The 15188-nt window shown below is 41.3% G+C and overlaps 2 protein-coding genes across 2 annotated transcripts; both read right to left on the reverse strand.

Annotated features, from left to right (window-relative positions):
* Positions 1-3931: 3931 nt before the first annotated feature.
* LOC129857580 (C-C chemokine receptor type 5-like) lies at positions 3932-7531 on the reverse strand. The gene is made up of 4 exons (XM_055925992.1): positions 7444-7531; positions 7153-7192; positions 6879-6950; positions 3932-6595 (listed from the first exon to the last, which is right to left on the reverse strand). Exons 2-4 carry the CDS (start codon positions 7188-7190, stop codon positions 5551-5553), a joined length of 1155 nt encoding a protein of 384 aa, XP_055781967.1. The 5' UTR covers positions 7191-7192; positions 7444-7531; the 3' UTR covers positions 3932-5550.
* Positions 7532-8346: 815 nt separating this feature from the next.
* LOC129857583 (C-C chemokine receptor type 3-like) lies at positions 8347-15140 on the reverse strand. Its single transcript, XM_055925994.1, is given in 3 exon segments — positions 8347-9975; positions 14205-14349; positions 14352-15140. Coding segments are annotated over 3 exon segments (1314 nt in total). The 5' UTR covers positions 14479-15140; the 3' UTR covers positions 8347-8933.
* Between the last annotated feature and the right edge of the window lie 48 nt (positions 15141-15188).

Here is a 15188-nt window from a genome sequence, read left to right on the forward strand (position 1 = left end):
TCCTGAAGATCCTGCGGGGATCCATCCACGCCAAGCACCTCCGATATCAGCTTGATCACATAGCTGGAAAGATCCCCTTTTCCCTCATCCTCCGGTAGGGACAATATTCTCATATGATTTTGTCTCGATCAGTTTTTTAGCTGATCCAGTTCATCTTCTAAAGTTTGCACCTTTGTTTCCAGAAGTCCAAGTTTGTTGTCTTGTTCATCCATGCGCCCTCCATGTATGCATGTCTGACACGAGACTCTACTTTCCTTTCGAGCAAATGTACTTTTTCAACAACATATTGTAGCAGTTTGTTTGTTTTGGTGAGCATTGAAAGCATTTTTTCCCCCTGGATATCATTCAGCTGTTCATTGCTCTCATTTACATCTCCAAGTTGTTCTTTGTCTTCTCCACTAAGGGAAGCCACGGCGTGTTGGGTTAGAGTCTCAGAGTTGCTTTACTCACAGATTGGTTTGCTGTTGTGTATAACTGACCGCTCACTCTCTCCCGGTTACTTGTGGATATAATGATCTATTGGTTTTAAAGGCTTAATTTAAAAGATGTTGTCCGGATTTGACATATTATCATGGTTTTGACGGTAGAAAACTGAGCTATTATCTTCCAATGCGTTCCATCGGTATGTGCATGTGCCAAAAGTCACACAAATGTAAAATACAATGATATACAAACGATGCAACTAAAAAATAATACAAACAATAAAACAAAATCATTATGTGTGTGTCCCTCACATTAATTGTTTTTATCAGTTTATTAAAGGTAATGTTGTTTGTCCGAGCAATTGGAGATGGAAGGGAGTTCCATGGCTCTCGATAAACTGCGCATTGCTGTGAATTCTTTTAGGACTTGAGGACTGTAAAGAGTCTTGTGGGCATGTATTGTGGGGTATGTAGGGTTATCTGAGTTCAATGTTATTTGATTATGCAGACTGTCACGCCCTGACCTTAGAAACCCGTTTTATTTCTCTATTTGGTTAGGTCAGGGTGTGATTTGGGGTGGGCATTCTATGTTGTCTATTTCTTTGTTTTTGGCTGAGTATGGTTCCCAATCAGAGGCAGCTGTCTATTGTTGTCTCTGATTGGGGATCATACTTAGGCAGCCCTTTTCCCACTTTCTGTGTGGGATCTTGTCTTTGTTTGTTGCATGGGTTGCACTCCTAAGCGTATCGTTCGTTGAGTTGTTTACTGTTTTTTTTGGTGGAACATTTTAATAAAGAAAATGTACTCCTACCACGCTGCACCTTGGTCTCATTCGAACAACGGATGTAACAGAAGATCCCACCACCAACGGACCAAGCAGCGTGGTCAGGAGAACTGGACCTGTGAGGAAATCCTGGAGGGAGCAGGACCCTGGACAAGGGCCGGGGAGTATCGCCGTCCGAAGGAGGTGATTGAGGCACCGAAAGCGGAACGGCGATGATACGAGGAGTTATACCAACAAGGCAAGCACGAGAGGCAGCCCCAAAAAAAATGTTTAGGGGAAGACTTAGCTAATAGGGTTAAGGTTAGGGTTAGGGGAAGGCTTAGCTAAAAGGGTTAGTGGAAGGCTTAGCTAACATGTTAAGCAGTTGCAAAGTAGGTAAAAGGAGTAAGTAGTTGAAAAGCTGCTAATTAGCTAAAATGCTAAAGTTGTCCTCGATGAGATTCGAACTCCCACCCATCCACCCCGACCAACCACCCTACTTTCTTTTTTGCCTTAAGTAACTGTCTGGTTTATGTAACCATACCAAACGTTACATATCATACTAATTTGGGTGTCCCTGATTTACATTTACCATGTTACGTCTAGTCTATGAGACCAGGCTGGCTGATCAAATGTAATAGTAGTACTAGTAGCAGTAGCTACATAATGTGGGGCTGACTCCAAAATGATAAAATATGATATGGACGGTGTTCTTGTATAAGAGTATGAATTTATGAAAAGATTCCACCTCTTTCCTATAGGCCAAAGTTTCAAAGTTTATTTACCACATGCACAGGATACAACAGGTGTAAAACAGTACAGTGGTGTATGAACGACCTAGCCTGATGTTCTTTGGAAAGCTATCTCAGGAATTGATAAATATACCCAAGTGAACGGACATCTAAGGCAATTGATTCATGAATGGTTCCCACCTGATAACCCCAATTGCCCTTTGTGCCCGCTCCCATATCCTGTCATTTTGTATTTATTTGTGATTGTAACACATATACAGGTAGACCAGAGAAGCCACATCACCGATTGGCAATTGACTGGCAACCTTAGAAGCACCTGCTGCTCACTGGGTGTGTAACCGGTGTGAAATGGCTGGCTAGTTAGCGGTGTGCGCTAGTAGCGTTTCAACTGGTGCCGTGACCCAGATCACTGGTTGCTGCGGAAAAGGAGGAGATCAAAGGGGGGTGAGTGTAACCGGTGTGAAATGGCTAGCTAATAGCATTTCAATCTGTGACTTCACTCACTCTGAGACCTTGAAGTAGTTGTTTTCCTTGCTCTGCAAGGGCCGTGGCGTTTGTGGAGCGATAGGCAACGATGCGTCGATGTTGTCAGTTGTTGATGTGTGCAGAGGGTCCCTGGTTCAAGCCCAGGTAGGGGTGAGGAGAGGGACAGAAGCAAAACTGTTACAGGTGTTCATATACAAAAGTTGTTCCTGATTAAATAAATGTTTTACCTACTCACCGGAGAAGTCTGTTTAGCCAAAACATCTTTGTACGCTACCCTGATTCAGTAAAATTTATTTTATTTTACATTTTTATGAAGTCATCTTTGTGACATCCTTTTGAGTGTGGACCCATCACAATTGCTTCCTTATCTGATGCTTTTTAGTGAAATGTAACTTTAAAAAAATATTAGCATGTGTGCAAGATTTGTCCTTTGTTGGTTAGAGTTCTTTGTTGGTTATCTGTAATTACATTAGCAGTATCAGAGCATGACCTTCCCACAGATTTAAAAGCTCTGCCTGCAATTAGCTCTTTTTGAAACAAGTTCAGTAATACTGCTTCTTGCTAAATTGTGCAAAAATATTTACATGGCACAATCCTCTGTCTTTGTGTTCCTTTTTTTTCATTATCGTACCCCAAAAATACATTGTTGTGGATTATATTGTCATATGTGTGAAGTTGTGGTTTTATATCGCCATGTAGGCCTGTCAACAGGAAGGGGTAAACAGCTAACTATCTGTGTGTGTTTAGATCACTGGGCTGTTTTAGACTGTAGCCACAGTCCCTATAGTAGGTGAGCCTATTCTAATAGAACTAAGTATACCAAAGGACAGTTAATAATTTCTTCCTTTCAGGTCCAGTTCCAGGCATAAGCTACATCAGCGGTCGCTTAGGGCCCCCGGAAAGCGTTAAGTCTGGACAAAACCTGACACCATCCCTACGGTAAAGCATGGTCGTGGCAGCATCATGCTGTGGGGATGTTTTTCAGCAGCAGGGACTGGGAGACTAATCAGGATCGAGGGAAAGATGAATGGAGCAAAGTACAGAGAGATCCTTGATGAAAACCTGCTCCAGACCGCTCCGGTCTTATCGTTCCCTTCCTGCCACAGCTTGGGGTGAAGGTTCACCTTCCAACAGGACAATGACTCTAAGCACATAACCAAGACAACGCAGGAGTGGCTTCGGGACAAGTCTCAATGTCCTTGAGTGGCCCAGCCAGAGCCCGGACATGAACCCGATCGAACATCTCTGGAGAGACTTGAAAATAACTGTGCAGCAACACTCCCCATCCAAACTGACATACTGTAGCTTGAGAGGATCTGCAGAGAAGAATGGGAGAAACTCCCCAAATACAAGTGTCCCAAGCTTGAACCGTCTTACCCAAGAAGACTCGAGGCTGTAATCACTGCCAAAGTAAAGAGTAAAGAGTCTGAATATTTATTAACGTTTTTTTATTTTGAATACATTTGCAAAAAAATACAAATAAAGTTTTGCTTTGTCATTATGGGGTATTATGTGTAGATTGATGACGAAAAAAAACAATTTAATCCACTTTTAAATAAAGCTGTAAAGTAACAAAATGTGGAAAAAGTCAAGGGGCCTGAATACTTTCCGAATGCACTGTATATATACAGTATATATATTTATATATATTAAAAAAAGGTTTAGGAACTCTGGTCTCAACTTAATATTGAGAGTAACAATAGTAGAATGCAGCAGGTCCAATTTCAAAATTTGGTTGTGCATCAGCAGTTTTTCTCTTGTTATGTCAGTCACTGAAAATCACTCAATTAGCCATGTCAGCTACCAATTTTTGGATAGTTAGTCTAACCAGCTATCTAAACTTGTAGTAATTTTGGCCGAATACCGACCGGGCATGCAGGGCACTTGCCCAGGGGCTCTGACCTCCAGGGGGCCCCCATAGGTTTTCTTAGTCATTCTCACTCAGATATGATATTAGCATGGCATAAATCATTACAAAATGTGTAGAATTGCAGGACATTTGCTTTAAAATGCACTTTTTTCTCTCTCACCATGGCAAAGTGAGTAGAATTTCAAGAAATGTGTTATAAAATTGCAATGTTTTCTCTCCGCCCAATGGCAAAATAGCAGAAAACTTACAACATTTTCTTCACACACCGTGGCAGAATGTGTAGAATTGCATGAAATTAACTTTAAAACAAAAACAATTGTCTCCACATTTTGGGGGCCGCTAAAATATTTTCTTGCGAGGTTTGGGGCCCTCCAACTAAATCTCGCTTAGGTCTCCCAAAATGCTAGAGCCAGCCCTGTATTGTTTTACTGTAGGTATTTACTCACTTCAAGAAAAAAATGATTGGTTTAAGGTTGGTGTGTGCTTCTGGGCAGAGCGCAGTTTTAAGTATTAAATATCATAGCAGGTAAATCAGACGAATGTGTTAAAGTCTAAATGTCATCTGCATCCCCATTATAATGATATATAAACATGTTATATAAAACATGTTACAATACTGCAGTGAATCACATTAGGATTAGATTTTGTGTACACATTGTAAGGCACAAGCGGTGTCTCACTCTTTGTGGTGAGATTGCTAACAGGTGTAAGAGATATCGGTCTGTGGTGGCACCATCATTCACACATTCTCTAGCACTGACACATGGGAACATCTAGGTCATTGAGTATATCTTGATTACATTATCTTGACAGTACTTTAATTTGAATAATTTGCTACATGCAACAGGGGATGAAGTTACTGTAATACATTTATTTACATAGAATCAAAAAGTATCACTGTATTTACATAGGAAACGTGTGCTAGCAGATTTACAATACATTATAAAAGAAAATGATGACTTTGCAAAATGTGCCAAAGATATTCAAATAGATATACTGTACTAGAGAAAATACTGTACAAAGGGAAATTAAATGCTTTGTGGAATTTATATTGATTGGGTTGATTTCTGTAAAAATCAACCCCCTGGTGTGAAACTCTGAGATGAGTGACAATTTCCTGACTTTGCCATGCACCTGAATCAGAGCCTATTATTTTCGGATGATTGCATTTGAAACTGGATTTGGTATTTCCATATGTATTGGAATGAACAGTACATGGGATGTTAGATGTATTTGTCTTTGCAGTTAAGTTTCTGTTCACACGGCAGTAGACCTCTCGTCCACGCTGGTGGTCTGTGAGTAGACAGATCCTGTCCTCGAGGCTCTGAAGTCCCGGGGCAGGTAGTTCTTCATGAACTGACACATCCTGCAGGGAGCCTTGTTTATCAGTCTTATGAGAGGCCTTCTAAACTTCTGCCCCACAAACACATAGAGGATGGGATTCAGGCAGCTATGGGAGTAGGCCATGGCCTCTGTGATCTGTAGAGTGAGTCTGATGGCTTTGCTACTCTCACAGCTTGAGTAGACCTCACTTAACTCCAAGGCCTTGAAAAATGACGTCATGTTGTACGGAGTCCAGCAGCAGAAAAACACCACAACCACAATGAGAATGAGTCTGATGGCCTGCTTTTTGGAGGATGTACAACTGAGCAGCCTTCTCACTATCTGTGTGTAGCAAAACCCCATGATGACGAGGGGGATTAGCAGACCAAGTGTGTTCATTTTGAAAAGGCCAAAAATTCCCCAAGTGTGTCCATCATAGACAGGGCGACAATTTTCTTTCTCGTTGTGTTTCTCCACTTTAAGAAACAGTGCCTCAGGAAACGAGGCCAGGAATCCAGCCAGCCAGGTCACGACAGCAGCGATGGCCCCGTACTTCCGTGTTCTGGCTCTCATGGCGTACACAGCATGGACTATGGCCAGGTACCTGTCCACACTCATCAGGGTGATGAAGAAGATGCCACTGTAGAAGCTAATGTGGTAGGCGCCGAGTACCACTTTGCACATGACGTCACCAAACACCCACTGATCTGTAGCGTGGTGGGCCAGGAAAGGCAAGGTGCAGACCAGGAGCAGGTCAGCCAAGGCCAGGTTCACGAGACACACATCGGTCATGCTGCATAGTTTCACCCCCATCAGGATGACCCACAAGACCAGAACGTTCCCCAGAAACCCCAGGATGAAGAAGAGGGAGTACAGCACTGGCAGGAAGCTGGCTCCGTGTGGCTTGTACTTGCAAACACCACCGTCATAGTCACTATAGTCGTATGTGGTTACTTCAAATGCGTCTGCAAAATGTGTGCTGTAAAAGATCAGACGAGGAGAATGAACCAAGCAGCAATGATAAGAATGAGCATTCTTAAAGCCACAATCTGAAAGTTGTGCTTATTATCAAAATGTGGTCCACCAACAACAATATTTACAGTACAATGGAGTAAATGCAAATAGTACTTTATTTCTATGAGCAACATTTCATTTTTGAAAACATGATTGGAAGATTGGGGCAGAAATCTTGTATCACCAATTGTACTCTTTCCTCAAAATGTGTGTTTCTAAAAGTCAAGACATTTTAGACCTTAACTTACCCATATGCATAACTGGATGAATTCCCATTCTCAACACTCACAGAGCTGAAGGGAATGGTCGTGGTGTTCCCCCTGAAATTCATTACCAATGATTTGAGCTTCTCAATTACAGGCGCATGTATCAATGGCCCATTTTGTACAGCATAAAATATGACATTACATTATTTACAGCAATGATGCAATTATTATAAGTTATTATGATAAATGTATTAATTGATGACACTATTAATATTCAAATAGAGCTATTTGTCAAATAAAACATAGAAAGTCCCACCTTGCCGTGGTGTGAACAGGATATCCAGTGATATTCATCCCTGAAATAAAATGTAAAAAATGACCACTGAAATTGTTTTGATTTATTCATTGCTAATTACAGGACTGCAATTCATTTTATGAAATTTGCTAATAAAATTACATTTAAAAAATAAATAAATGAAAATAACTTGAATGGCAAGTGTTGAAGTGTTGAAGATTCAAGATACTGTACAACACTATGCACAGAAGAGTAACTTTTGCAAAGCATCCTAAAGCCAACCCTCACATTCAGTAAGCATAATATACTCACTGTCAAACTGGGTTGAGTTGTCTCTCTGAGTGTGACACTAGTTCTGGGGGCCGCAGTGACTCTTAACAAGGTGGGTGATCAAGGGAACCTATATCTGCAGGGTTTTTTTCTCCAACAGATGTGTTTGGCAGGGGTGGGGGGTGGTGTGGGCGGGTAGATGTGGCCAAACTATACTGCATAGCTGAGTGCAGATTTAAGTCCAAAAGGCATGCATGTGTACCTGCACATTCCCTGTGCATCATGAATGCTTGGACCACTACAGGAAGCTGGAGGAATCCATGCTGCAGGTGTAGTTTATTGAACACTGTGGACCCTTTTTCAAGATCATTAATGTATTATCTTTTTTGAACAGAGGAGTGCCACTACTCCCAAAAGCTTGATCTGTGCAGCAGACATGCAGACCAAGCAGGATATCCTGTAGAAGACGCATACTCGTAGTGTTGCTCAGGCAACTAACTTTACTGAGAAGTGGTTAGCTGAAGACTGAAATAATTTTGAGTCATGACTGAGAGATGCATTAGTTCTAGCATCATTGCTAGCATTCAATTGTCAAAATATGGTGACTGCTGATATACTTCCTGTCTTTGAACAATTAAAATCAATTTTATGATGACTAGATTGATATGTGTGTTTTCTGGATCCAAACAATTCTAAGTAAACCTACTGTAAAGACGATTTGAACCTATTGACAGATATAGCAGGATTGTTGTCTGTCTCATCTTTGAATTTAGCATCTTCAACTGAATAAAATATATTGTGGTGCAGATTGGATTATAGTGGGGTACAGCAGCAGCATAAAATGACAACACAATGCAGAATAAATGTGTTTCAGCACAACAAAATTCACAGGCTTATTTATTGAGAAACCCCCCCAGAAAGGAACACAAATACCTACTCAGCCAACAAAGTTCAAAATAATTCAAAAGGTCAAATTCCTGATTTGATGTCCAAGTTCAAGTTAATACCAAAACAGGTCCTCAATCAAAGGAGGGTCAAAATTCTACCAAAATAATATTTGGCCAGCAAATGTAGCCAATGAGTAGCCAGATAGCCACCGGCCATCCAGCAGCAGTCCTCTGGCCACAACCCTGCCCCTGGTTGTGTTTTAATGTTATAACACAAATGTGTATATACAATAAGAATACAATTTTGATCATCTCTATGCAAAACATATTGATATTATGCTATAGCAAAAATTTGTGCAGTCCTGTACTGTACATGAAATAAGTACATGGGTAGTCAAAACATCCCATCCCAACAGCCCATCACCCTTTAGCAAATAGTCATCAAAATACATTTAAAGTTAAATATTATACAGTTACACTTAATTTATATGCAAGTCTGTGTTCAGAAGAATACTTCATTATTCCATACGACACAGAAATTGGTCTTCTGCTCTACTTGCTGCTTTCCAACTGAAGTGGTTTTTGTCAATGAAAATGCATCAAATAGGTTTTCAGCAATGTACTGCTTAAAGACGATACTTCCAATCACACAGGTGTGTTAGAAGTCTCGTTTTCTGATCCTCTGCTGCTCATCATTGCATGTTTGCTGAGCTTTTTACACAGCGGATATCTAGAGAGCACAGTGCCCAAACACTTTCTGAATTTCTCTCCTACAAAAGCATAAATGACTGGGTTGACACAGCAGTGAGCCAGCGCTATGGTTTCTGTCACCTCCATAGCTGTATCAAGGTGCATTGAAGTCTCACAGCTATTCCCAATGTCAAACATCTGAAGGGTCTGGAGGAAAACCACAACGTTGTAAGGGACCCAGGAGACTACAAACACACCCACGATGGCCAATATCAGTTTCATGGCCCTGTCTTTTTTGGAGTTCCTTAACCTCTGTAGTACAGTGAGAATACTGATGTAACAAAAGACCACTATGGGCAGACATAGAACGAGCCCCACTCCGTTTTCACCAAAATTCCTGAACAACTTCCATGTCTTCTCTGTGTCCTCTGGGTAAATCCGCTGGCAACTTGTACCACTGTTCTCGTCATTCTCCCTCACCGCCGCTACGAAGATGGCCTCAGGGAGAGCAGCGCTGATGGACGCTACCCAGACGATGATGCTCGCCAGCGCTCCGTAGCGCAGCGTCCTGGCCCTCATGGCGGCCACGGCGTGAACGATGGCCAGGTAGCGATCCACACTCATCAGGGTCACAAACAGGATGCTGCTGTAGAAGCCCACCTGGTAGACACCAGCCATGATCTTACACGGACTGTCCCCTTCAAACTCATGGCCCTGGGCTTGGTAGGCCCAGAGAGGCAGAGAGAGGGCGAGGAGCAGGTCAGATAGTGCTAGGTTCAGCAGACAGATGTCTGTCATGGTCTTCAGTTTCATGTACTTGAGGAGGACCCAGAGCACCAGACTGTTGCCTGTCAGACCCAGGGTGAACACCAGGTAGAAGAGAATGGGCTGGTAGTTGGACCCTTGGGTTAGACTGGTGCCAGTGCTACAGGGGCTGCCATAGTTGTCATGGCCACAGTAATCGTCTGTGCTGGTGGCCTCAGTTGTGTTCATCTTACTGAGGAAAAAAGGATGGTGTGAATTGTTAGTTAACAATCAATGCTGTATTGTGTGCATCCTATTGTCATAGAGATCCTATTAAATTACTACTAGGGCTATGTCATAAACCCTCAAATTTCCAGAATGGGTTTAAATGGAAGCCATATTGGTCAAGGAGAAATCCAAACCAGTCTTATTGGAATGAATGGCAGTAGAGGCATAATCCTGATTTTACATATGTGGAAATGTGATATCAGAAACACATGTTAAAGGCATACGATATTAGAAATTGTGCAATATAATCATTGTCAATCTAAAATATGAACATATAATTATAAACACAGTTTATAAGGGTTTTATGTCAAGTTTCTGTATAAATAGCCTCTAAAACCAGACCAGCCACCCAGACAGCTGATGAAACTGAGGAGTATTTCTGTCTGTAATAAAGCCCTTTTGTGGGGAAAAACTCATTCTGATTGGCTGGGCCTGGCTCCCCAGTGGGTGGTCCTGGCTCCCAAGTGGGTGGGTCTATGCCCTCCAAAGTACACGCATGGCTCCGCCCCTGCCCAGTCATGTGAAATCCATAGATTAGGGTCTAACAAATTTATTTCAATTGACTGATTTCCTTATATGAACAGTAACTCAGTAAAATCGTTGTTGCATGTTGCGTTTATATTTTTGTTCAGTAAGTATGTCAACAGTCTATAAATGTCACTATAGAAGTTGGTGCGGACAGCCCAGTACATCACTGGGGCCGAGCTCCCTGCCATCCAGGATCTCAATATGAGGCAATGTGAAAGGAAAATTGTTAGACTCCAGCCACCCAAGCCATAGACTCTTCTCTCTCCTTTCGGCACACCAAGTGGTACCGGAGGAACAAGTCTGACACCAACAGGCTCCGGAACAGCTTCTATCCCCCAAGCCATAAGACTGCTAAATAGCTAACAAAATGGCTACACAGACTATTTGCAATGAGCCTTTTATTGTATTTACATTTTTACACTGACTCTACACACTCACTCACACTGACCCTCCAACACACATACACACACCATTTGCTCACACACACATAACACACACACACATTCATACTGACTACACACACGCATACACACTCACATAAAATCATCATATACACTGCTGCTACTCTGTTTATCATATATCCTGATGCCTAGTCACCTTACCCCTACAGTGGCTTGTGAAAGTATTCACCCCCCTTCGCATTTTTCCAGTTTGTTGTCTTACGACCTGGAAGTAAAATAGATTTTTGGGGGTTTTGTATCATTTGATTTACACAACATGCCTACCACTTTGAAGTTGCAAAATATTTTTTATTGTGAAACAGACAAGAAATAAGACAAAAAAACTGAAAACTTGAGCATGCATAACTATTAACCCCCCCAAAGTCAATACTTTGTAGAGCCACCTTTTGCAGCAATTACAGCTGCAAGTCTCTTGGGGTATATCTCTATAAGCTTGGCACATCTAGCCACTGGGATGTTTGCCCATTCTTCAAGGCAAAACTGCTCCAGCTCCTTCAAGTTGGATGGGTTCCGCTGGTGTACAGCAATCTTTAAGTCATACCACAGATTCTCAATTGGATTGAGGTCTGGGCTTAGACTAGGCCATTCCAAGACATTTAAATGTTTCCTCTTAAACCAATCGAGTGTTGCTTTAGCAGTATACTTAGGGTCATTGTCCTGCTGGAAGGTGAACCTCCGTCCCAGTCTCAAATCTCTGAAAGACTGAAACAGGTTTCCCTCAAGAATTTCCCTGTATTTAGCGCCATCCATCATTCCTTCAATTCTGACCAGTTTTCCAGTCCCTGCTGATGAAAAACATCACCACAGCATGATGCTGCCACCACCATGCTTCACTGTTTGGATTAGGTTCTCTGGGTGATGAGAGGTGTTGGGTTTGCGCCAGACATAACGTTTTCCTTGATGGCCAAAGAGTTCAATTTTAGTCTCATCTGACCGGAGTACCTACTCCTTAGGTTTGGTCTCCCACATGCCTTTTGGCGAACACCAAATGTTTGCTTATTTCTTTCTTTAAGCAATGGCTTTTTTCTGGCCACTCTTCCGTAAAGCCCAGCTCTGTGGAGTGTACGGCTTAAACTGGTCCTATGGACAGATACTCCAATCTCCGCTGTGGAGCTTTGCAGCTCCTTCAGGGTTATCTTTGGTCTCTTTGTTGCCTCTCTGATTAATACCCTCCTTGCCTGGTCTGTGAGTTTTGGTGGGCGGCCCTCTCTTGGGAGGTTTGTTGTGGTGCCATATTCTTAAAAAAAATTAACAATGCATTTAATGGTGCTCCGTGGGATGTTCAAGGTTTCGGATATCTTTTTATAATCCAACCCTTATTTGTACTTCTCCACAACTTTGTCCCTGACCTGTTTGGAGAGCTCCTTGGTCTTCGTGGTGCTACTTGCTTGGTGGTGCCCCTTGCTTAGTGGTGTTGCAGATTCTAGGGCCTTTCAGAACAGGTGTATATATACTGAGATTGTGTGACAGATCATGTGACACTTAGATTGCACACAGGTAGACTTGATTTAACTAATTATGTGACCTCTGAAGGTAATTGGTTGCACCAGATCTTATTTAGGGTCTTCATAGCAAAGGGGTTGAATACATATGCACGCAGCACTTTCCGTTTTTTTCTTCATTTAATTTCACTTCACCAATTTTGACTATTTTGTGTATGTCCATTACATGAAATCCAAATAAAAATACATTTAAATTACAGGTTGTAATGCAACAAAACAGGAAAAATGCCAAGGGAGATGAATACTTTTGCTAGGCACTGTATACATATCTACCCCTACCACTCCAGTATCCCTGCACTTTGTATACTGTATATGGTATTGGCTCTGACCCTGTATATAGCTTACTTACTTTCTCGTGTTCTTCTTATTTCTATTTCTCGTGTGTTTTTGTTCTACTTTACTTTCCTTTATGGTACTACTGGTATCGATTACTGCATTGCTGGGAAAGAGCTTGCAAGAAAGGCATTTCACTGTACTTGTGCACTGTACTTGTGCACAATAAAACTTGAAAAGGTTTTTGTTTTCTTGGAAAGCTAGGAGTGCCATTATGTGATACAATATACGCACTTGTTGCATTTACAACGTGTCTAAGTCCTATCATCAACTGATATCAGCCAGTGTATGGATGTGGATTGACTGCATTGTTTGAATAGAATTTGAAAAATGTATGGAATCTTTCCTCTCGAACTGTCTGGCTAGCTAGCTAACAAACATACAGTGCAGAAACATTCTTTAAATTCATTATTTTACACATATCTTATCCCCCCTGACCAAAATGGCTGGCTTTTATCCCATCATTAGAAGGTTAATGTCCATTCTAGTATTCTAGTTCCTAATTCTATGCCTTTTGTTCTGAATGGTTACCTGCACACAGCCAGAGATTATAAAATCGTATGTTACTTCAAATGTTAATGCTATTATTTGTCACTCATCCTCCAATGTACTCCATTATGGCATCCTACTTGTATTACGTAATACTTTAGCAACATGTAAACTATAAGTTTACATGGTAACTGTGTTTTAACTTGGGTAATGATTCTTTCATATTAATTACAATGCTTTCAAATGAATCACAGAGTGTAATGATACATTTTAAAACACCATGATGACTGATGTGAAGAGAAATGGGTAATTCGAAACAACCTGTGGGAATTAACCTAATTTACATACTTGGAGATGACAAAGAAACAGCCCCTTATAATACATCTTCAGAAATCTTGTGTCTAACAAGGCATTTATTACTGTCGTTATCAAGGTTTTGTAAGCTGAATACTGACTTTTTTTGTTTGTTCTAAGAACAGCTAAAAAGCCTTGACACGCTCATTATTTATTTTAAAAGCTGTTACCCCGTAGGGCCATATTAATGTACTAATACAATGTCTTGTTTAAAACAAAATGTTTCAAAATTAAAAAATAACATTTTCAAAACTATACTTTTTCCCTCACAATGTATGTATTGACAGATACAAAAACAAGTATTGGATCTGAAGACTATTTCTACATCCTCTTTAATCCTAACCAGAATCAAACCACAACCCAAACCACAATCACCTGTTAAATACTGACACCCCCTGTTTACCGACCCTATTTTGTAGTTCCTGTGAGGCTAACACCCCTTCACAGACTGTCTATGCCTGCGTATATATTTGTAGGCTGTATGTCTATAAGCAGGCTATCATGAAGTGAAAATATATGTTATTTACCCCAATCTCTTCTTTTCTGATGTACAGGTTGAATGCTGTACCCTTCCCTCTGGTGACAACGTGTGTGCTGGTTGAAACAGTCGGGCCGGGAAACGACTCTTTTTCTCTACTCTATTCTTTTGTACCAATGACTGCAACTTTTTTCTAGTAAGATGTGGTCTAGATAACTATTTTCTTTGCATTGCTGCATTGAGCAGGCTGAGGTGTGAGTGTGGGTTTCCTGTAATGGCCCTCTAACTAAATGTCTGGGAATGAGTGTGGGTGAGGGAAACATCACCAAACATACAGATATCTGTCACGCATGTAGATGCTGCTTTGAACTGCTCTTCAGATGGAAAGATACACATGAATAGAGTACATCTTAAACATCTTAGAAAGTAAATTCCGTAACTTTCATACCTGGAAGTAGTCCTGTGTGGGTTATGTCTGTAGTAGTAGAAGGAGGTTGAGGTTAGAGAGTTAGGCTGGTAACCGAAGGGTTGCCGGTTTGAATCTCAGGGCTGATGGGGAAATCTGGTGCGAGTGTGCCGGCAACCACAGAGTTGCTGGCATCAGAACCTCATGTGCCGCCTGCTGCCGTTGTGCCCCTGAGCAAGGCACTTCATATTTTACATGATTTAGGGGCACTGCTCTGGGCTTTTTCCAGCCTCTTGTGCTTATCTTACAATAGTTTGCTTCCATATTAGATGAGGTTTGACAATACGCGTTTTGTAGAAAGATCCGTTCAACAATGCATTTTCTGTGGTTTAACGAGATTGGCTGGCCATTTACTTTCCTTGACACTTCTGTTTTGTGAGTCTCACTTCCTTATTTCATGTAATCTATGTCAAGGCTATGTCCCTGTGTTGTTTTAGTTGTTTTGGTGTGAAGTGATGTTTCTCTGTGCACGTAGACCATGCTGAATAAGTTAACATCAAGAAAAGGTGCAGGTGGGAAATGTCACTGAACAAGATTTTCTAAATGCCCATTACATGCAGAATATCT

This window comes from Salvelinus fontinalis, chromosome 6, assembly GCF_029448725.1.
Source record: "Salvelinus fontinalis isolate EN_2023a chromosome 6, ASM2944872v1, whole genome shotgun sequence".
Lineage (NCBI taxonomy): Eukaryota > Metazoa > Chordata > Actinopteri > Salmoniformes > Salmonidae > Salvelinus > Salvelinus fontinalis.